The 23,742-nt window shown below is 35.5% G+C and overlaps 1 protein-coding gene across 20 annotated transcripts; it reads left to right on the top strand.

Annotated features, from left to right (window-relative positions):
* The first annotated feature begins 338 nt into the window (after positions 1–338).
* Positions 339–22,096, top strand: LOC129575842 (F-actin-uncapping protein LRRC16A). 20 transcript variants are annotated; one of them, XM_055459954.1, is made up of 24 exons: positions 522–1,882; positions 2,094–2,796; positions 7,025–7,122; positions 7,332–7,382; positions 7,497–7,625; positions 7,741–7,824; positions 8,148–8,284; positions 8,443–8,532; positions 8,815–8,976; positions 9,355–9,452; positions 9,706–9,747; positions 10,653–10,840; positions 11,755–11,832; positions 11,935–12,268; positions 12,670–12,921; positions 13,283–13,396; positions 13,506–14,127; positions 14,694–14,922; positions 16,655–16,675; positions 16,945–17,792; positions 19,470–19,636; positions 19,934–19,993; positions 20,307–20,650; positions 21,710–22,096. In XM_055459954.1, exons 2-24 carry the CDS (start codon positions 2,760–2,762, stop codon positions 21,764–21,766), a joined length of 4,242 nt encoding a protein of 1,413 aa, XP_055315929.1. In that variant the 5' UTR covers positions 522–1,882; positions 2,094–2,759; the 3' UTR covers positions 21,767–22,096. The 20 variants fall into 20 exon arrangements, with proteins under 20 accessions (XP_055315937.1, XP_055315934.1, XP_055315944.1 ...); XM_055459962.1 differs by lacking the exons at positions 522–1,882; positions 9,706–9,747 and adding an exon at positions 339–499 and having other exon boundaries at positions 20,310–20,650; XM_055459958.1 differs by lacking the exon at positions 9,706–9,747 and having other exon boundaries at positions 511–1,882.
* Positions 22,097–23,742: the final 1,646 nt, after the last annotated feature.

Here is a 23,742-nt window from a genome sequence, read left to right as displayed (position 1 = left end):
CATATTCCCAAACAGCCGTGCGCGTATTTATGTGTGTGTTGCCGTTGTTGTCGCATGCATAGCGACCAATTCGACTCCTGTTTCGCCCTGTGTTCGACTCTCGCTGCCTCTCTGTGTGTGCGTATGTTTCAACGAAAAATACTTGAATTTTGATTTGTTTGTGTGGCACACGCACACACACACACACACACACCATCATGCATATACATACGCACCCAAAAAATGCCTCATGCAGTGAGTCGAACGCGCGCAATACAATACGCCCGAAAATGAAAGAGAGAGAGAAACGTATACCAGTGTGTATGTGTGTAAGTGCTATTTCAATACATGTCTCGCTCGGTTTGTGCAGCTAACAATCTCGTTGTTGTTTTGTGTATTGGGTATCTCGCGCGGCGCAGCGCACAGCGTCAATGACGAGGCGTACATACACGAGGCAAGAGAGTGAGAGAGAGAAAGAGCAAGAGACAGACAGAGAGGGAGAGAGAGAGCGCGCAACCGAGTGTGTATACTCGTATATCCAGTTATCGGTTTTCAGTGCAACGCAAGCCACTGAACACGGAATATTATTTTTCAGTTTTTACTTGTTTTCATTATATATATATATATGTATATTATTGTTGTTTTCTTCATTTTCGATGCGATGCAAAAAGAAAAAATAATTAAAAAAAAAATTATTAATCAAACAGAAAAACCGAATCGAATCGAAAACTAAACAAGAACCAATATTCTGTGCCGTGTGAAAATCAAATTGAGACACAACTACATTCGCATCGAAAAGAATCTCGTTCGAAAAGTGACAGAAATTTTTTTTTTCCAGCCAAAAACGAAAGAAACAGAGAACGACGACGACGTCAACGACAAGACAATATCACTTATTGGTTCTCGTTTAACAAACAACAACAAAAATACGGTTGCCCAAAAAAAAAAATCACCAATTTTCGTGTGTGACCTGTGCTGTGTGCGTTTTCAATTTACATTTTTCGTTTTAAAAACCGACCAACAAACATTTTATTTTCTTTTTATCGTCGCACTTTCTTTTCTGTTTCTCTTGTCTGTTGTGGGCCAAAGCTGCCAAGTTTCCAAACGAACGAAGAAGAAAAAATATTCTAAAGTTTTGACTTGATTTAAACATTGTTCCAAGGGACTGTGTACAGCAGCAGCAGCACCAGCACCAGCAAAAAAAAAGAGTCAACCAAACAGCAGAAGCAGCTCAGCCTAAGCGAAATTAGTTAACTTTTAGTGTGTGCCTCCGGTAGTGAATGTTCTCTTGTGTGTACTTGTGCGTGCAGATTCACTTCGCCCAAATCAATTAAAAACAAAACCTCTTCATTTCGGTCGAATGGCAAAAAACAACAACATACAATTGATTATTGTTGTGCATCAACAATAATAGTAATAGACGACAAGGGAAAAACACATTCGCACACACACACACTCACATACACACAAAACGCTCTCTGTGTATGCTCTTTTTTTCGTGCGTTTTTTTTTTTCATTTCGTTGAAATTGTGAGTTTAATTGTTAAGTCGGTGGTATCCCACATTCCAAATGCCATAATCTAATTCAAATAATTGACATTGTGCGCGAGAGAGAGAGAGAGAGAGAGCCAACCCAAAATGGGAATTGTGTTGTAGTTTCGGTTCAACAGCAAAGCTGTTTTTTTTTCTTCATTCAACTCTACGTGCTTTTTTTTTGCGAATCAATTGATTTGATTGACGAAGCAAAACGCGAACGCGGAACAGAAAAAAAAAACACTAAAAACAACAAACAAACAGACAAATCCAAGTTATTAAAAAGTAATGTGTGTGTGCACAGTTTTAAATTTCGGTAAAGTGCGCGCGATGAACGAATCAGTTGTTGTTTATGTGGTCAATTGAGAGAAGTGAGTGAAAATAGCCAAAGTACCAAGGAAGTGAACCGAATGGTCATTGTGTTTCGCGTCATCTTGTTTATTGTGATTTGCTGCACTGGTTGGAAAGATGATCGAACAAAGTAGCTCTCACCAAAAAGAATCGTTCCAACAGTCCACGCACATTAAATGAGATTCTCTTTTACACACAACGACGTGAATTCAATTCGTTTCTCGCCCGCAGAATACATGCAATTCAAAACATACCAAAAACAAAACAATGAACACACTCATTTCTATAACGTAATCAGTTTACGGTGCATTTTTGGTGAAAAAAAAGAAGAAGACAGAAACACGCAGTTTGAATTGAGAAATAAACAGAAGGAAAGCGCAACGACCACAGAAGAAAGAAAATGAACAAATTCGCTGTTTCAGTGTAAAATCACTGCCAATCGCCCAGCTCGCTCGCGCGCGCACCTTTTCGATTGTGTGCTGTGCGTTCAAAAACAAAACAACAGAGAAAAAAAACGAGTCACAAATGCACTACGACCGAATGCAACGCATTGAAAAAGGAACAACTGGCACCATCAACCATCAACGATTTGCAAGTTTCGTTTAACAAACGGAAATTCACCGAAAATTATTTCGACAACAACAGCAACAACAACAACATCATACACGGCCATCAATATTTAAAGCAAAAGAACGACCGACCGAGAATTTTTTTTAGCTTGAAACAAAAAAAAAGAGGCAGAATTCCGAACAACCTTCATCATAATAAACAACGTTTTGTAGCGTGAGACAGACATACGGTGTTTGTATGTGTGCTGAGAATTAAGCAGAAGGAAAAAAAAAACAGAACGAACGAGTTACAGTCATCATTTCATCTTAACAACAAAGCCGCACAATCATGTCTACCCGGTCGCAATTAACAAAAGACTTAAACGGTAAGTTTAATCCCCATTTATTTGCCATGTTGTTTTTTTTTAGAGAGAATGAGACGTGATTTGCTTCTTCACTCGCTCGATTTGTTGCAAATGCATTCTACTCAGCTCATCAATCGATTTTTTGAAGACTTGACAAGAGTCAAAGTGCAAACCGACCTGGAAGTGAGACTCTGCTAGGCTCTTGGTGGATCTTTAAAAATTTATAACCATATGAAAACATAATATTCTCATCAAAATTTGTGCATGAATTGCGATGTCATCGCCGTCGTCAGTGGCGTACGATTGTCATTTGAGTGAGATAGGATGGGTGAGAGTTAGAACGATAAAGAAAGAGCGAGAACAAGAGGGAGATAGAGAGAAAGAGAAAGCGAAAAAGAAAACGTTCATCATGGGGGCCGCTCAAACATAAATGGCGAATATCTGTCCTCCGTTTCTCTCGCATATGATACAAAAATATGTTGTGTATGCCGCGCGCCACAAATCATCTCGTTCATTTTATCTCGCTCTCTCTCTCTCTCTCTCTCTCTCTCTCTCTCACACACTAACTCCCGTGAAATGAATCTCAGTATGTGTGTTTGTCAAATCAAAACCATGAAATGTGTGTTCGCTGCGTGTTATGTTTTGTCATTTGGGAATAAAAATGGACTCGGTTTCGATACTACTGCTGCTGCTGCTGCTGTTGTTGTGTGTCTTGTCGACGCAAAAGTGTTCTTAATCCATCCGAATCGGGTTTTCGGGATGCTCGGCACTTTTACTATATTTCTAATTATGTAAGCGAATGAGTCATTTGTCAATGTAGTGGTGCGGTGTTGTTTATTACTATTGCCATTGCTTGCTTCTCTTGTCTTGCTTTTTTGCTCTAGCATCGCATAAAAACGCACATACACATACACACAGACACACATACATGAGCGCACAACTGCATCCGTTAGTCGAAATCAGGGTACGTGCATCAACAACACCCATCTCCTTTTACATACATTCTTTCTCTGTGTACACGCACATCCTTTTGTAAAACAACAGCAAATCCATCCGCTTTTTTTTGCTATGCAATTGATTTGCTTTCTTTGGAAACAGTAACGAGCCTTTACTAAAAAAAAGATAAAGATTCAACAATGAAATTCGATTTTCTCAAAACTCGGAACGAAATTCGAATTCGTTTCAAATTCGTGAAAGAAATCGATCGAGATTCGATATGGATTTCCACAGAATATTCATAGATTTGACTCTTTCAAAATTTAGCCAAAGTTCGACTGTACACAAATTTCGAGATTTCCTCTGCATTCAAGCGACTATTATCGGTCAAATGTGCACATGTTTTCATTCTTATCAATCCTCGGAGATTTGTGTACTTATCAATTCTTGTAAGGATATGATGAATTTCTAGTGAATTTTTTTTTTTGACGGAAATTCCCAAAAATAGAAATGAGTTAAGGAAATTTGACGTGATTCACAGAACAAGTGATAAAATTAGATCAAATTTTGAAAGGCATTATCAAGGAATTGTACATTTTTGTCAAAAGTAGCTTGATCGGTTCGGTGTTGTTTGTTGAGTTTGTTTAGAGTTGTTCAATTTATCGAAGTTTGAAGTTCGCTCCTTTTATGGAAGTCCATTTCCAAATGAAAAGCAATTCTAAATCGAAACAAATCCAAATGAGAAAAAAAAACCTCAACATAAAAACTGAAACCGAATCGAAAAACACCACACGTAATCATACCAAAAAATGTGTGAATTGTTAAGCTAGGTGGATTTTCCCATGCCCGTACGAGTTCGCCAGTCCGAATGACGTTTGCGCGCGCGCGCGCGCTCACACACAAATCGAATTTCAATTATCACATCAAATGCACGAGCATTATGTAATGTGCAACTTTATGCAACAGCAATTCTCCGTGTGCTGCTTGTATTTCTCTTCTATTTTTGTAAACCGATTCATTGATCGAACGAGAATGAACAGAGAAAAAAAAAATGTGAAACGAAATCAATTAGAAGATCATCAGATGGGCGTAGAAAAAAAGAATGCACACATTGAAATGATTTTTTTGAATAAAATGTTTGCTTCGCTCTCTCTCTCTCGCTCTCTCGCTCGAATCGTTTCGAAACGAAAAGTGGAACATTCCATGATCTCACCCACTAAAACAGCTTGCGCGCGAATCAAGAGGAAATGCTACACTGAAATTGCCCATTTCAAAGGCAATTTCGAAGCGCATTTGTTAAAACACAATACGATGCACGATGAGGTAATGAAAGCGATTGCAATTATGAATCATTTTTCACACGCAAACCGCGAGCACAGCACACAAACGAGCAGACAAAACCCAACCAGAAAAAAAAACATCGTCGTTTTGTACTGTGAAATGATAACAACATTTTCGGTTGATTTCATTGCACACAGACAAAATAGTTGTGCCGAAGAAGGAAAAAAAAAACAACAACAAGCCGCTACCGAATGGCATAGCGTTGAACGAAAATTTCGGCATTTCGTCAAACATTCGAGCGCAACGCACCACGTGAAGAAAAAGATATATATACCCAATTAACCAGGCGCACACACAAAACAAAAGAAAAATTAAAGCCCCAAAGAATGAAATGAAAAGCAAGCGCGCAACAGCAGAAAGAAAAAAAAAATGGAGAGAAAAAACGCAACAGTTATGTTCATTAGTCATTTTTATTTATAATTCAGAAATTCTGAAGGGTAATTAAATTAACGCTAATTGTTTGCGACCATACATATTGAATTGGGTTTGTAGTGGAAGCGAAATGGAAACGAAAAGCAACAGAATGAAGAGAAGCAACCAACTCAATAACAACAAACCGCCAAACATGTATTATTATGTGAAATGGACAAATGTAGCGGAATTATTATAATAATCACCCGAGAGACACACAACGCCATTCATTCATTCATTCCACAAAGTCGAATTTATAAACATATACACCGCGAGCAAACGAGCGCACGAGCACACATAAATCGCTCACACAATTTATGGATGAATTGCTCGACATTTTATTTTTATTGTATTTTATTTTTCTGTTTGTTTGCACGGTTTGGCGTTGCGGGCGCAAAAATTTCGGTCAGCGACCGTTGAAAAGAAAAATCTCGGCTTTTATCGCAGCCGAAACACAGATGGAGTGAAAGAGATGGAGAGAAAAAGAAAGAAAAAGAAAGAAAAAGAATGAAAAAGAAAGAAAAAGAATGAAAGAGGAAGCATCAAGAAAGAGAACAAAGAAAGTTTTATTCGCATGTGGAGAAAGAATAAAACACACTTGATTCGGACATTATTTAAGCAATTCCGTTAGGCCATTTATATTGTCTTTTATTAATCGTCTTTTGAAGAGAAACGTTCAACAATTGAACCGAAAGATGAGCCATGTCTTTCGGATTGAATGGACCATCCAGAGAACGGGCAAACGATTGAAAGCCAGCGAGTGGGAAAGAGAAGAGAGAAATGATCGGGAAAGAGAGCGAGAAGGAGCAAAATTGTATGAAAGACATTGAAGAAAAGAGTTGGGCTCGAAATTCAAGAAAAGAGCTAGAAAGAGAGCGAAAAAGGGCCGAAAAAGACAGAAATGAAAGAAATAGAGTGAAAATATGGGAAAAAATACGCCAAAACGAAAAAAAAAAAACGAAGAAAAACCGTTCTATTCTTTCTTTCGAAAAAGAGACACAAATTGGACCAAAAACGGCGAGTGCACCTCTCAAAGTGAAAAAAAGGCCGAACGTTTGGTTATAATTTGCGTCATCAGCAACAAGTGATCAACGGCAAAATGGATCGCAATTTCCGGAATGAGCGTGCAAACGCATTTTGCATGCGCTGCGATTGTTGTGCATGTCTCTTGCTCTCTCTCTCTCTCTCTCTCTTTCTCCCTCTCTCTCTCTCTGCCTCTGCGTATGTCGCTCGTTTTCTTGAATGGCAAATTTCGAGCCCATTTAAAATGTTTGATTCAATTGTTGGGTTGTGTGCTGTGCAATAAAAAGAACAATTCGGCGCATTGCGGCGACTTGATTGCCACTAATAAAAATAGATCAACTGGTTTCGACTGAGTGATCAGTGATATTGTATGCTTACTGTCTTTGGCCGCATACACTCGAAATGATCTCGCTGCTGATTCAATTATAATAACAATGATTTGTTTCGTTTTATGATAGATAGTTATTGTTGTTCGACATTTATTGCTAATGTTCATTGTTTATGTGGTTTGTTTTCTCTTTATTTATTCCATGTGCAGATAGCGTCAAAGCATTGCTGGGTCGCCACACCAAAATTCTCATCAAATACATGGTGAAATTGGAGACAAAAGGTGACAAAACCGATAATCGTGTACTCGTAAGTATTTCTTTCATTCCGTTTTGATTATGTTTATTTTGTTTTTCGTTTCTTGTCATGTCCATATATGGTCGTCATCGTTGTCATCATTGTCGTCGTGAAAAAATCAAATATTTTGCGCATTCAATTCGCGTACGTGGATTTATGTGATGTGCCTGTTATGCGACCTTCATTCGATTTTGTAATGTTTACGTTCTTCTTTTTTCTAGGTTTTTACACCGGTTAGAATTTACTTACTAATAGCCAAAGTACCAACAAAAGTGAGTAGATTCTCTTTTTTTTCTATTATTATTATTCACATCACAAAACCGAAAAATTAACAAAACAACCATCTTTTTCTTTCTGCTGTTGTCATGTGTGTGTGTTCCATTAAGATCGACTGCCATTTTCATTACTTGGATATTCAGTCCGTTGAAAGCAAAGATTCGACACATTTTACGATCATTACAAATGATCGAGCTTATTCATTTGTTACATCCGGAGATGCTGGCAATTTCAGTTCGGTAAGCGAAACCAACACATATATCTATTGCTCTCTCGCTGTTTGTCTCTTTCACATCCACTTGCCCGTTGCTCTAACAACTTGTTTTCTTACCTGTGTGATGTGTATCTTTGCAGGATGCCGATGTTATTGTTACAGATTTGGCCTCAGCAATTAAACAAATATTTCCAACCGTTCCGTTGAAATATATCATTCGGAAGGTAATACAATACGCTTTTTCTTTATTATCATCATGTGTTTTTGTCTAACTATTACACATTTTTTATGGGTTTTTTCCTCCAACAATTCACCACATTTTACGATATTGAATTGAAGTGACTGGTACCAGCCAGTTACGCTTGTTTGAAAACATTCAAAGTTTGTGTCATATTTCATGGCGATTTTTTTTTTTGAGTAATTTTTCATGCCGAGCTATTGATGTTTGGTTGTTTAAAAAAAAAAAATAAAAGGTCTTTTGTGTGTATATTGACCGAAATTCATTGAACACGTCTCTCTTTTCATTCTCACCTTCCAATATCCGAAGATTGACATTCAACCAAGCGAACGAGAAGCAATATTCTCCGATGAACTACGACCATCGGATCCACGAAATGTTGGACCATGCGGCGGTTTTAGCAGACAATATGCATGCATGTGCGACTTTCACGGCATTACCTACAGGTACAATACTTGGTTTTCTTATTTAAATTTCGCCGAATTCGGTTTGAAGAAGAAAAAGAATCGAATTTGATTGAAATTCGAAGTAATTCGGAGAAATTCAATAATTTAGACCATTTTTCAACTCAAATTTTCTAAAAAAATTCCCTGTTGCATTACAGAGATGAAGTGGCTTGGGATATTGACACAATTTACCTGTCACACGATACACGAATACTGAATTTACGTGATTTCGATCACTTGGAACCAAAGTAAGTGAAACACAGGGAAATATTCACTTTTTGCGAACAACACGAAATTGAATGCAGAATGAGAACAACGTATGACACGTTCATACTGGAACATTCAATTTGACCACAGAAAGTTAAACCACGAAAATTAAATCAAAAAAAAAAAAAAAAAATCAGAACAAAAAAAATGAAACCATGATTTTATGCATAAAAACTGGACCAATAAATTCGATCTAAAACAAAACTCGAACCCATCGAAATTCTCCGGAGAAAAAGCTAATCAAACATTTCCCCCATTCACAGAGACTTAACGGCAATCGTATCGGCACTGGAATACAATACGTTTTTTCGCGGCTTAAAAGTCACACATACACGACTATCGCACGAAACGCTTGAACGAATACTTCATGTCCTTAGGCGATCGATGTGGTTGGAAGAGCTGCATCTTGAAGCGTTAGGATTAAGGTAAGAGATTGCCGATCTCAGATTGGGCGCATTGAATAAACTGTACTGAGATTTATATCTGATGTGATCTTTGGAAAGGAACACTCCACCCTTACACAAGTCACACACACATCCAATTAGATTTCAGAGATAAAATCTGTTTTGAAAATTAAACTTCAACTTGGAAGTCGTTCTCATTTCTCATTTTGAATTTTCAAACTCGAAAGTGTCAATTTGAGACAGTAAATGCTTGGGGAAAAAAATTCTTGCTCCTTGTTTTGGAAACCTTTTTTTTTTACAGAAATTTGAAGCCCTATCAATGCGTAAATTTTCCAAAAATATTCAATAATTTTCGATTTCTCCTAATCGTGTTTTCTTTTCTTCCATTTCGTTGTGTAGATCGGATTTTGTTCATAAATTAGCTGTATCTGTGATCACCAATAATAGTCCGGCACTTCGAACTATTGACTTAAGTCATAATTTAATTGAAGATAAAGGTAAGTGTTTCAATAGCCCTGTCCTAATGTTGATTCATTCATGGCTTACATTTTATCCATGTTTGCGTCTAACAAAATCATTTTCATTCCGAGTTAAAAATGGAAAACATCAATATTTCCATTCATAAATTCATTAAAAGCCATTTCACCCAAAATCGAACAAAGAATTTAACCAATTTTGGTAGAATAAAAAGGTATTTTAACATTGAAAGTCATTTGAAACTAAGCTGTCACATTTGAATGTATCCCATAGGTTCCACTTCGATATGTGCTCTTATTGGAAAGTTGGTGCAAGGTTTGACACGTTCATGAAAAACTCTTGCTTGTCTTACGTATTTGTACCTCAGTGTCTCTTTCTCTTTTCTCTCTTTGTCTCTGTTAATTTAGTGCTCTCATTCATATTCATGCAAAATCTAGATGTTATTTTTTAAACATATTGTTTGCGGCGTCATTTGTTACCAACCAAAAAAAAGGAAAAAAAAAAAACTTTTTTTCATTTGCTTCGAGTTTATATTTTGTTGGCATTGGATTCAATTCGAAACTATTCAATTAGAAAAGAACAAAAAAAAATTGCAAATTTTTTTTTATCTTGATGTAAAACATAACACCAATTTTGTTCCGTGCAATTGTCTCCTTGGTTCTGCTATTACCTAGCAACATTTTTCACACATTTATTTCTCTCTTTCTCTCTCTCTCTCTCTCTCTCATACACGAATGACCATTTTTGTTCATCATTACATGTCATATTCCGAAATTGCTTAGATGTTGAAGGCCAATGGTATTAGGTAATCAGATGATGCGCAAATGGTCTCTCTCTCTCTGTGTGTGTGTGCCATTGAACAAAGTTTGGATTTTGACACGCTAAATGATTACCTGATACCATTCGACTCGAATGGCTAGCTCGTTTCCGTTTCGTTGCAATGCAACACATTTCGTTGAACTGTTTTTTTTTCGTTTCGTTTTACATCTTTTTTAGCGATAGCTACAATTTTGTTCATACTCAACAATGCCACTCCATTCACTATTCTTTTAGAGAGAATGTGTAGCCTTGTTGTTGTAGCTATTCTTTTTTGTAATTTTTTCCCATTTGAATTTTTTTTTTAGACTTGTCGTTACTTTTTTATCCATCGTAATGAATGCAACTCTTTTTGATCTGTGATTGTTTTTTTGATTCCATTTTTTTTATTCTTGTCTTCACAGGCGCTGTTCATTTAGCCGGTCCGATAGCTAAAATATCTAAAGGTCTATGTCGGCTATCTTTATCACATTGTGGCCTAACAGCAAAGGGTGTCAATCAAATGGCTCATTCGTTGACATTGAATCAAAGCATTTCCAGTTCATTAACCTATCTAGATTTAAGCGGCAACAATTTAAAGGACGATATTAATGTGAGTATCATACGGATGAGGATTAAGTGATCTTGCAAGATTTGAATTTTCATCTGATATTTAGGGAAATTGAATAGTTTTAGGTGATTATTATCAAAATATTGAATTCTTATAAGAATTGAATTTTTAAGACAAATTGATTCTGAAGCCTTTTTTGCGCAGATTTCTTCTTTGAACCAACGACTGTCATGAAAACACAAAAGAATACGTTGACAAAAAACATTTGACAAAAGTCATTTCTGCCGACATAAAATGCAAGCTGACGACACTTCAGTGCAAACATCATTTGAGCGCTCGCAGCGCCACGAACTCTCGTATCATTTTGTATTGACTTTTCGATAGTTCATGAGTTCGCCGTAGACTTCGTCAAAACGTGTCGTCCCTTTGATAAAATGTAGGAAATTCGATTGGAAATAAAATTTTGCACCATTCATAGTCGCTCGATTTAGACATTTTATTGATTTTTATAGTTCAAGAAGTCGAAGTCAATCTAGAAAAAAATCTTTAAAAAATTAAATGATTTTAAAAATGAAACAAAAAATCAAAAAATGTCGAAAATAACAAAAAATCCCAAAGAAATATTTTGAAATCGATGGAAAGAAATTTACATAAAAAAATCAATTGAACCAATATTCTTTTTCAATTCATTCAATTCTTCAATTTGAAATTAAAATTTAAAAGAAAATAAAAATTGATTCTTTTTTAATAAAAAAAAAAATTAAATTAAATTTTGTTCAAGTTAAAGTAAATATTTGAATGTTTTTTTTTTCAATTTTAAAGTCTGAAAATGGGGACATCTTCAAAACCTAACAAAATCACGAATAAAATTCCAAATTCGTTTCTGAAGAAACGCTTTGAAAGCGATTTAAAAATAAATATTGACGAAAAATTTCTTTTCCCGTTTTTCATTGCAGAATCTATACAATTTTCTTGCTCAACCAAATGTCTTAGAGTATTTGGATTTGTCCGCAACGGATACATTTTTGGAGAACGTAAGTGCAATGTGATTTGATTTCATTTTCTATTTCTCAAGCCACTTCTCAATTGAATTCTAATTTTTTTTTTCTCTCTTAATTTCCAAATGGTGTGTGCAGTTATTCGGAGCCCTATTGCGTGGATGTTCAACCCATTTAACGCATTTGAATGTGTCGCACAATTTTTTCAATACGAAAAAAGGAAAAGAGATACCACCGTCGTTCAAGCAATTTTTCACCAGTTCGTTGAGTCTAAAGCATTTGAATATTGCATCATGTAAATTACCGCTGGAGGCGTTAAAGCATTTGCTGCTCGGTTTAGCGTGCAACGAGTCAACGGCCGGTTTGCATTTGGATTTGAGCAGTAATTCGTTGGGTGCACAGGGAGCGCATGTGCTGGAATCGTGCATACATGGTGTTCGTGTGCTTCAGAGTCTTGATATTGGCGACAATAGTACGTGGCATATTATCCTCCTCTCTTCATAAAAATTGTTTCCTCCACCCTAAGAATGATTTCCCTTCAAAAAATCATTATTTTTTATTAAAAAAAATGTATTTTCGGGTGTTTCGGTGTATGCGAATTTGATTTTTGTCACGAGAAATCGTTTTCAATTCCAATTTTTATGAATTTCATTTTTTGAAGATATTTTCTGCTCAATTTTCGTGCGTAAAGTAGTTCGCATGAGACGAGTCAAATGTGTATGGAAATGCGTGAACGAATATCACATTAGACTGGTGTTTTTGTTGAACCCATTGGTTCGATGCATTCGATTTGTCTCATTCGATGCTATTTATGCGATGAAAATTGAATAAATTACGTTGATCAATTCAATAAAACGGAAATTCCCTCGATAGATTTGGACTCGGAATTGGCATCGGTGTTGACGGCAATCGGTAAAAATCCATCGATAAAATCGCTGAACATGACGCGTAGCTTTGCGGGCATGAAATTGAAGCACATTGCAACTGTGATGGATGCGCTAGTCGGTTTGATTCAAAAAGACGATTTCCCACTCACCGAACTCATTCTGGCGGAAAACAAGCTCAAGAACGACATTCATGATTTCATAAATGCACTGGGTAGCAATCAAAGTCTGCAAAAATTAGGTGAGTCGATTGAACGCCTGATTCTCCCGTTCTCTAGTCTACACCCTCTTTCTCTGCTTGCTTTTTACTTCTTCCTCATTCTCTTCGTGTGTCTGCGTGAGTATGCTTCGAATTCTCACCTTGCCGGTAATTCGATTTGTACCAGCTGCAGGTGATGATGCGAGCAGCCACATCACAGCTCCAGACAAAGTCAGAGGAAGATAGAGAGAGAAAAACAGAATAAGAGCGAGAGAAAGAGAGAGAGAGAGAAAGATGGAAAAAGACAGGAATCGTGAAATTGAAAGAGAAAAATGGAGAAATTGAACGAGAAACAGTGCGAAACATCCAACAGATGCTCAAAACATATTCGCAATATTTTCAGATATAAGCGGTAATTTGATGGGAGACATTGGAGCAAGACTGTTAGCCAAAGCGTTGCAAATCAACAACAAATTGCGATCAATTTCGTTCGACAGAAACAACATAACATTACAGGGTAAATTGTCAACCTTTCATCGAAAATCAACCTAAAATCCAATTTCACTGACAAAATTATTATTTTCTCCTTTTTCTAATCGAATAAAAACCAAAAAAAAAAACGTTAGGTTACAATGACATCGTCTATGCATTAGAGAATAATTTTAGCATGCGAAATATTTTGTTTCCGGTGTTTGATATTGCGCCATGTCTCAAGCAACATCCGGAACGTACGGATTTTGTGATGCGTAAGATGCAAGAGTATTTGCAACGGAATAGCAATGGTTTCAAGCATGCTAGTGGCCAAGGTTTTCGTTTGCAGCACGGATTTTTGTTGTCGTCAACGCATCAATTGGTGGATAAATTGGTGTCCGAAACGCAGGAAACCATTTCATTTCGGCATGGCGGTCAAAATGTTGATTCAGCGGTGCAACGTTTGATCGATGATGCGGAGAATAGTAAGCAATTGTTGCCAAAACTGCAAGAATCCGTACGATGTGACCAGCATCCGATTGAAGTGAAATTGAGTCGCATGGCAAACGATTTAAGCCAAAACATTCGCAGCTATCTAACCGAAACGATGGAAACAATGCTACGAACGGGCGTTGAACAATGCCCGAAAACGCTGGGCAACCAAAGTGTTCTGAATGATTTACGGAAGAATTGCCAAGAACGTCTTCACATCACCGATGAATTTCTGCACACATGCATCATGAACAATGCCGGCGGCGAAATTATGAACAAAATCAGGTTAGCCAAAATGTTACACTCATATACACACACCGTGTACAGCACATTCACTTTCATTCGCACTGCGGAATGTTAATTCCGAGGCAATAAATAGCAAAATGATACACACCGCTTCGCCCAAACTGAATATTTAGTATTTGTTGCCGCTTGTTAGTGAATCTTTTATCTTTGTGTTATCAGTTTCACGATGACGCAGAGCATAGAAGTGCAAAAAAGACGAACAATGAATACGGTGTGAACGATTTGATATTGTGCGAACCAGCTGTGTCATTTTGCAATTAAATTTCATTTAGTCGACCGTGTTGCTTTATAGCAAATAATTAACACTGACATTGCATTGAATTGGGACTGTGTTTATTTTTTGTCGCTTGGCTATCGTTAGTTTTAAGGCCAAATTAGTTGCGTTGATGCTCCAAAACCGACAAACATGTGCGGCTGGTGTGCGTTTTGTTGTTATTGTTGTCGTCATCGCTACCAAGATCACGGATTACTGTAAAAAAAAACTGTTTTCAATTCTTGGTAATATTTTCTGACCAATTTTTCCTTTCCCCCTCGAATGACTGCAGTGAAGTGGAACAAAGCTTGGCAGGAACGATTGCAGACCGTGCTTCCGATGAAGTGATTGAAGCGTTGACACGATGCCGACGAGGTCTTGATATTTCCGATTCACAAACCGTTACATTCGAAAATGCCGAAACACCCGACATCGTACGTAGCCGATCTAGCCAAGACTCCATGGGATTCATACAAATCCGTGACTTGGACCTGCCACACCGAAATCTCGACTCACCAACGGTAAAATATTTGTTCTGAACTATATCGAAACAACAATCACACATCACACTTTCGATTCAGTTGAATTTATTTTATTTATTCTACTCAATTCACGCGTTCTCGTGGGTTTTTTTTTCTGTTCTTTGGTTTTTTTTTTTTTTTCTCGACTTTTTGTATTTTCTTGATATGATTTGGTATTTATCATTTCTTTGATTGCTGTGGCATTTAACGCTTGATATCAATTTATATGACTTGAATTTCAGTTGTGTGTTTTGTTTTCTCTTCTCATCTGTGCTACTTTTGACTCATGTTTCATGTTTATATTAATACACTCATTTTGTTGGCCTTTTTTGGAGGCTTTTCATACAGTGTTCGACCAGAGACTTTTAATCATTCGCTGGGCTGTGTTCATTTAGTCAGTTTTTTATTTGCGATTGAAGCGAGTGATTCTTTTTTATTATGCCATTCTTTTCTGATCTTTGGTCAACTATTGTGTCATTAGTGGTAATTTTTTTACATTTCTATAGTTAGTTTTATTTAGTTTTTCGAATTTTCTTTTGGTTTTTTTTTTTGCTTTTTTGCCATACTGAAGTTTTTTTCTGTCTTTTGAAAGTTTTTTTTTTCAACAAGTTTTTGCCACTTTTTTCAATTTTTGTGGATTTTAACCTTTTTTTTAGTATTTCTGATCGTTTTTCTGCCAAATTTTTGAACGATTCTATTTTGACTATCTAAATTCTTTGTAACTGCCCAAATTCAATACGAATTAACTTGATTTGACGTTCTTCAATGTAGTAATTTGTTTTGATTTTTTATCTCAATTCTTTTCTTTCAAAAGTCTTTTTTACTCAATTTTTACCCTATTTATCAAAGAAAAAAATGGGTTTTTCCAATCATTTTCGAAAATTTTCTGGTTTCTTCAATCATTTTTTTTTTGTGATTGAACTCTTCTTGTTCAATCAATTGTTTGGTATTTTAAGTTATTTTTCGAGTCTTTACTGAATTGTGATGCTTTTAGTGAATTTTTTTCTTTCTCCCGAAAATTTAACTAAAAAAATAACATTGAATTTGCCTTAACAACACGAATTCAGTCAAATTCTCAAGTTTTTATTAGATTAGTCGTTGTTTTTGGCCAGTTTTATCGTACTTTAATTTCTCAATTCATCTTCAATTAATGTTTTGATCAATTATTATTTTTGCCTTGTTTGACTCTTTGTTCACTTTCAAAATGAGACATTGTTTATTTTTACCATTCGATGTTTTGTTACTTTTCTTCTCTTTAATGTTCATTTTCTGTTAATCATCATCACTCATATCTTTTCTCTCTCTCTCACATTCGAATTAGATGAACTAATCTGAAATACATCTCAAAATGAAACTAATAACACACAAAACTTGTATTTAACAGTAGTAAAATACGTCTCTTGCACTTACACCGATTGATTTAAGACACATACGAAAAAAAAAAAAAAATTCACCAAAAATGAACGAAACAACCGATTGGCTTGGTTCATTCAGTGTTTATATTTATATTGTAAATGTTGAGAAGTTTAAAAAGAAACTTAAACACATCATCATCAACAACAAACAAAATCAAAAGTTGAAATTTTCTGTTTTTCTATTTCATTCATCTTGAACAAATCAAACATGCATTCATCACCACAAACCAAAAACAAACCTATCAAATTCGTAAACCAAACCAAATCAAAAAAAAACAAATCACAAATACACAAACACACACACTTGTTTCATGCAGAAATTGGAATACCTGAATCTCGTAAGTATCCAGAATCACCATCTCTCTCTCTCTCTTTCTCTTTCTTTATTTCATCCATTTTTCGTTTCTATCAACAACATATGCGTTAGTCAATGTCTGTACAAAAAAAGCGTTCCCTGTACAAAGCCGTTTTTTCATAAATGCAAATTTCGAAATCCACCCTTGTCCGAGCGAGCTTTGCTTGTTTTCCTAATGAAAATGCTGCTTTTTTCGTGTTTTTTCAAATGCAACCACTAAATTTTTGCTGTTTTTTTGTGTTTCAAAAATAGGCGACGCCGCATTTCCAGCCAAAGCGTCGTTCATTTGCGCACAAAGTGCGACCGCAGTCGGTGGTCGAGAATCTAAGTGTTGGCCACATTCCGGATCTATTGGAAACACCGAATTCGCGTAACAATTCGTCCGGTTCACAAAACAAAGACAATGGTGAGAATTGTGATTCAATCACCGAATTGCCGAGTACATCGTTGCAGCTGCAGCATTTGGTCAAAGGTCGACCGAAACGTGTGAAAACACGAGCGCCTACACGGCCACTCGTAACTGAAATGTCAGCGCATGCCATTGGTGAAGGGATCGAAGCATTCTTCCGACCCGGTTCTGTAACACCGACCACATTAACACCACTCGTTTCACCCACATCCGATGAATGCAGCTCACTGAGTTTTGTCGACAGTCCAACGATGAGCCGAGACGATCACAATGGCAAAAATTGCTTTACATCCGAAGAAACGACACCCATTTTAGAAGAACGTAAACCAATTAAATTGGAACGCAATTCACCGCTGCTTAAAGGGGTCGCATCGTGGACACCACGCTCACGGTCCACGGACAATTTGGAAAAATACTCACCACTCGTCGGCCGCAAATCACCGTTAATTAAGAAACAAATGACTGAGGTCAACAGCAGCAATAACGATAACTACGCATCAAATGCACAATATAATAACAATGACACGAATAATCAAAGCCGCTTACTGCCACCGGCACATGCAAACGAAACTAAAACACGATCACCAAGCAACGAATCCATCAAAAGCTTTGACATGGACAATAACATTGCAAACAAAGTGGGCAACGGCGTTGTTAAAACACCACTTTTACCACCCAAACCAAGGCCATGGTAAACATTTCTTCTTTTAATTAGAAAAATTCTTACCTCAATCACACTCCAAATCGAATTCTAAGCTTAGTTTTATGGAAAAAAGCGGAAAAACATCTATTTTTTTTCATATTTTCTGGATGACGATGGTTTTGACTTTTTCTTAGAAAATCATGTTCATTTTTTTCTCTCCATAGAACATTCGATTGTTCAATTGAACATTGTTAAAACTATACATTTCATGTAGTGTTAAAAACACAGCATTGAATTCAATTAGAAAATAGCATCAGCAAAACAGTATAAAAATACTAGGAAAAATCATTCTCAGCTGACAGTTTGTGGCCCATTTCTGGGGAGTGCTTTGAATTTTATCGGTATTTCGGAAAAATTGAGCGATAAATTACTCGCTCCACTTAAGAAATATGGTTGGCACATGACGCTTGTACTATTTTGTTTCATTACTTCTGCTTCGTTTCCTTCGTCATATGGTCAATCAGTCTCAAATTGATAATCTCAATCATTTCATAGTGGGACGCAACTCAGCACTGAAAGTTGTAGACTCTACGTACTAAAATCGTGTTCCATCAGTCTACTTAGCTGCGGTGTTTCTAACATTCTCATTTCTTTTCATTTTTCTCGTTCAATCTAAATTCTTTATTTCTCTTTCGACTCTTTTTCCACATCACGAACGTGAATAGTATTCACTGAATGCATTTCCGATATCAAATGAATGAATCATGCTTATCCGAGACAAAGTACAGATAAATCCCGTGTATCATCTCCACTTGTATTGTTTTTTACATTGAAGGGCGTTGCACGCACCTTAACATTCACAATACAAACTCAATGCGAGTGGAGACGCCTTATGAAAAATGGCACAGATTGCTAGTGTTAAGGTTTATCTGTACTTTATGAATACCCAATCACCGACTTCTGTGGTTTTTTTCCTCTGTGCCTTCTATTTTTATCATAACAAAATGAATACAAATTCATAAAAAAGAAACATGTTCGCCAGCTATTCACAGAAACTCAGTTATCAGTTCGGTGCTTTGTATCCCTTTTGACGTTTATCGGTCACTGCTGATATAATATCCATATATGGTGGGCAATGTTATTAATTCCATAAATGGCGCTAGAAACCCCGATTAAATTTGTCACGACCGACCAACAGTTCTTGCACTTTTTTGCATGGAAATGGCTGTGACTAGCGTTGAATCATTTTTTTTTAATAATTAGTCATCATTTATTCGCGATGAATGTTGTCATGAAAAGCCGAGAAACTTGTGAGATGGGAAAGAAAAAAATAATTGGATAATTTACAATAACGATGTTGCCCTTGAAAATTTGTATTTAATATCAGAACCGATTTGAATTTTTATACTAGAAATATTTTTATTCTTTATTATTTTATTGGAAAAAGATTATTTAAAAAAAATCGCATTTGATTAAATGAAACATGCTCTTCGAAGCAGTTTCAATGGCAATCGCAACACAATTTCCAACATAAAAAATAAAATAAAATTGAACTTTGATTTGGAGTGCGTAGATAACGTTTAATTTTCAAGTTAAAATTGAACAATTGTTTATAGTCCGGGTAAATTGGATTTTTTAAGCAATTTAATCGATATTAATAAAAATGAAATTAATCAGAAAAATAGAAAAACCTAACCAAAAGTAATCCCTTTTTTTAAATTGCAGGTCTGTGGCTGGAAATGAGGGAAAATGTGATTTTACGGTTGACTCATCGACAACACCAGATGGCCTGGATGGTAGTGATGTGGTTCTGATTGAAGGTCAATCGGGCGGTTCAATAGTTGGCATCACACCTGCAGCTTTAAGTAGCAGTATTGTCGGTATCTCACCAGGTAAACATCAATATCAAGCCATTTCTCTTGCGTTTTTTTTTAAACTTCACTTGAAAAGAACTATGAAAGTTAACTTTTATTCTGAAGAAATAAAAAAAGACAAATTTATTATTTTTACAATTAGAAATTTGAAAAAAAAAAATATTTTTGTCCAACTGAGTATGGATCACACCAAATTTTTATGTTTAAATAACTGAAAATGGCTTTAAAAAATGATCCAATTCAAGAAATGATTTATGATTTTAAATTCACACAAAGAAAAACACCGCAAATTAAAACAATTTCATTAATTTGTAGGCGCTGCCCTTGAGAAGAAATCCGTTCGAGATATGGCAGCTGGACTGAATCGATTAGGAGGTAAGCAAATCGACAGAGTGTTCAAAGTCTCAACTGGAAACTCTTGAAAAGCATATCCGAGCGGCCAAATCTAACATATTCTAACATACAGTTAATTTTGAATAAATCGGTGCACCACAATCATAGAATTCGAAACAATTATTTGATATTTTCATTTTAATTTACAGTCAGAATGCTCATGATCTCTCCTTTAATTTATCATTATTATTATCTTGTAAATAAATTTGCATGCCATTCGTTTCCGTTCATTTTTATTTTTATTTTTTCGTTTCTTTTCTTTTGAAACCGTTTATTTTTTATGTTTCTTTTTTAGTAGATATAATTAAGCCAAAGCCGTTACCACGAAACGTAATCAATTTTACACAGGCAAATAGTAGCAATAATAGTTCGACAGTAAATAATTCAAATGAAAATACTACGTCGACTACAGCCAACACCACTCCAGCCACCGCCACAACCGTCGCTGCCGCCACGGAAACAACCCCAGCAAATACACCCGCCAAAAGTGCTAGCACAAATCCTGCCATGCCCGTTGTCACATCAACGGTCAGCAAGACTGAATCGTTGATCCAACGATTCTCGTTCAACAGCAGCAGCAAATCAACGCCCGATGTCATGAAACGAATCAGCAGCAAACAAATTGCCACAATATTTGAGGTTCGAATCACAATTCCAAAAACAAAAAACCAATTCCATGTGCTGAGATTGAATTGATTCGGTTGACGGTTCTATATTTCCCATTGAGTGTGTTGTGATACCAGCGCAGCGTTCATTAATTGCATGCACTTAGAATGTAGACTTAGAATTTTTTTTTTTTTGAATTAATCGATTGTTTCGCTTGCATGCGCTTGTATTTTAGAACCATTTTGCATTTTTGAGAGTTGTGAATGGGGTTTTTATCTTGTTGCGGACGTAGAGAGACCTTGGAATGGACACAATTTTATCTCGCAAAAAGATGATAGTATGCCTAGAGTGGCCAATGAACGAACAAACATTCGTTGAACACTCTAATTGTGTCCATTTTTAACAAATTTTACTGAGAAAATTCACCGAAAACTAATGGATAACCATTGACTTTTAGTAATATTTGGCTGAGTTTCGCCGAAATCTTCCCAATTTTGAATTAAACCGGAAGAAGATTCACAATTTCGGATCGAATGAAGGAAAAAGTGTATAATTTGTATAAAATCGATGTAAAATATCGCACAATCATAAGTACAAATGCTTGAATCACTAGCAAATCAGCTTTTTTCTGATTCATTGCCAGAAATTACGTCATTTTTCACGAAATTGTTCAGAATTGAATTTATTTTTCAAGAGCAAAAATGTTCTAAACTGGGAGCAGAAGATTTAAATCTTAGAAATTTCTAAGCACCAAAATTAAATTCACAATTTGTGTAGGAAAAAATTCGAAAAAAATGGAAACAAACAGATTTTCTCACAAAAAAATCGAATCGAAAAATGCTCCATGTTCAATGTTCAATTCTTGAAATATGTTAATTCATTTCTTGGGTCAAACGAATAGCAAAACGTAATAAAGCATCCAGAAAAGTGCGTCACTTTAAGTGTCTTCCTGTCAAAAATGTACATCGATATTGTCTGTACCACAAGATAAGAACCTCAATCAAGTTTGATAAACCTTGAGCGTATTCTGTTTTTTTTTCTTCAAATTTTAACGAATTTTAATTGATTTTCTTTTAATTTTCTCGTTTTAAGAGTAACATAAATGGTACTAAGCGTGATGTGAAGCCAATTCCAGAGAATGTTAGTTGAAGGGGCTGCATTCAAGCGCAAAGTGTCAGGGCATCGGAGTCGCGCGTTCAACCGGGTGCGACTGCATTTTAATGAATCAACAGAGAGTTCCAAGTGTAACACAACGACTTCGCCATAACATTTATAAACACAAAACAAACAAACGAATAACAAAACGGAATTTCGTCTGAATAAAAATTGTAATTGTGAAATTGTATCATTTTCCCTGGTTCCGTTCGTATGTAGAATGAATGGATATTGTGAGAAAGGCTCGAGATGAGGAGAGAACTACAACACAGAGCAACAATTTTTAGATGTTCCAAACAAAATATTCCAAGCAACAAATCTGAATTCATCGTTCGTTTTTAATTTCGTATGAGTTTTTTGTGTGAATCTGATGGCAATTAATACCACAGACAAACACATGAAACAAAGAAATGATTTGTCTTTTCATTTTTTCCCCCCCGTACGATTAGAAATTAGTAGAGTTTAGTGAAAAATCTAGTTAACTATACACCATCTGTATTTTATTTTAATATTAATATTTTAATGATAATGTTAGTTGATAGAGAAAAAAAAAAGTTCACGACAGAAAAAATATGCAAAAACCCAACAACAAAAAAATTAATTGCGAAGAAAAACCTAAAACTAATTAACAGACAAAAAAAATAGAGATTTCCGACGATATTTTTTTAAACGTTAGTCAAAATTACAAAAAGAAGAAAAAAAAAACGCTGAAATTGCGAAAACGATGATGAAAATGAGAGAAAGATTTCGTTTTTTTTTTTCGGCCAAAATTGTTTATAAAAACTAAGTTTGTTTTTGATTTTTCTTTTTTTTTTTCTCGCGAAACTCTCAATTTTTTTTTGTCAATTTGAATTTTGACGACAAATGTTTTTTTTTTCTCTCCGGTGCCGAAATGGAAATTCGTTTCAATTTTTTCGAAGCACCATAGCTGTGTTTAAATAGTCACAAATATTGATATTTATTTTTTTATTACGCTCGCACTTCCTTTTGTTTATTGAAGAAAGAAGAAAACTTGTAAAAAAAAGAAGAATGAAATTCGTTTGAAAATTTTGATTTTTGAAACCAACCGATGGAATGGCAGCTAGAAAACAACAAAAAAAAATGCAAGATGGACACCACGATTAGGTGAAATTAAAAAAAAAACTGTTGTTTTGAAGTCCGTTTAGGTGAAATACAAATTTATTGATTCGAGAAAAGAAACAACACAATTTAGGAATTTAGAGTCCGACTGAGAATATTATCGGAATTTAGCCCACATATTTACCACTTTATTCGAAACAAAACTTGACAGTGGCATTTTTTGTTCTAGATTGAATTCAATTTTACAACAGAGAAAAACAAACGCACAACACATACACTCACAGAGCAAAAAAAAAAGAAAAAAATACCGAGAATATTTGTGAATTCACACGTTTATTCGAACCATTGCCATTTGCAAAGTTTATTGTGCCAATTGTTCATGAGCCCGGGTTCTAATACGGCATCCATCTTGAGAATACCGCGCGAACAGCAACCAAAAGACAAACATTTTTTTTATCCAATATTTTACGTAATGACAAATGAATTGTACAATAGTCCATCCATCATCTTTGGTCAAACAATGGTCACATTTTATGATCTGATTTACCCATTTTTTAGAACATTTTTTTTCCAACTTTTGATTTTTAACATTCAGTTTTCGAAACGATTTGTACAACTCGTTTTACTTGCTTTGTGTAGCCTACAAACAAAAACAATCCATTTATATTATTATAAAAATCGTACCAGATTAATAAAGTATATATATGAGACGAATCAATGATTTGGTTTTTTTTTTTGGGAGGAGTTTTTTCTTCCAGATGAATCGAATTTTAAATCATATTTTATACAACACGCGAAGTCTTAAGATGATTAAGATAAAGAAATTTCTATTCAAAACATCAAAAAATGTTTGAATTTATTTTTTAATCATGCATAGGAGGGAAGAAAGC

This window comes from Sitodiplosis mosellana, unplaced genomic scaffold (genome assembly GCF_009176505.1).
Source record: "Sitodiplosis mosellana isolate CC-2019 unplaced genomic scaffold, AAFC_SMos_1.0 Smas_scaffold_6170, whole genome shotgun sequence".
NCBI lineage: Eukaryota > Metazoa > Arthropoda > Insecta > Diptera > Cecidomyiidae > Sitodiplosis > Sitodiplosis mosellana.
The sequence above is the reverse complement of the archived record's forward strand: the minus strand, read 5'-3'. Positions and strand labels throughout refer to the sequence as shown.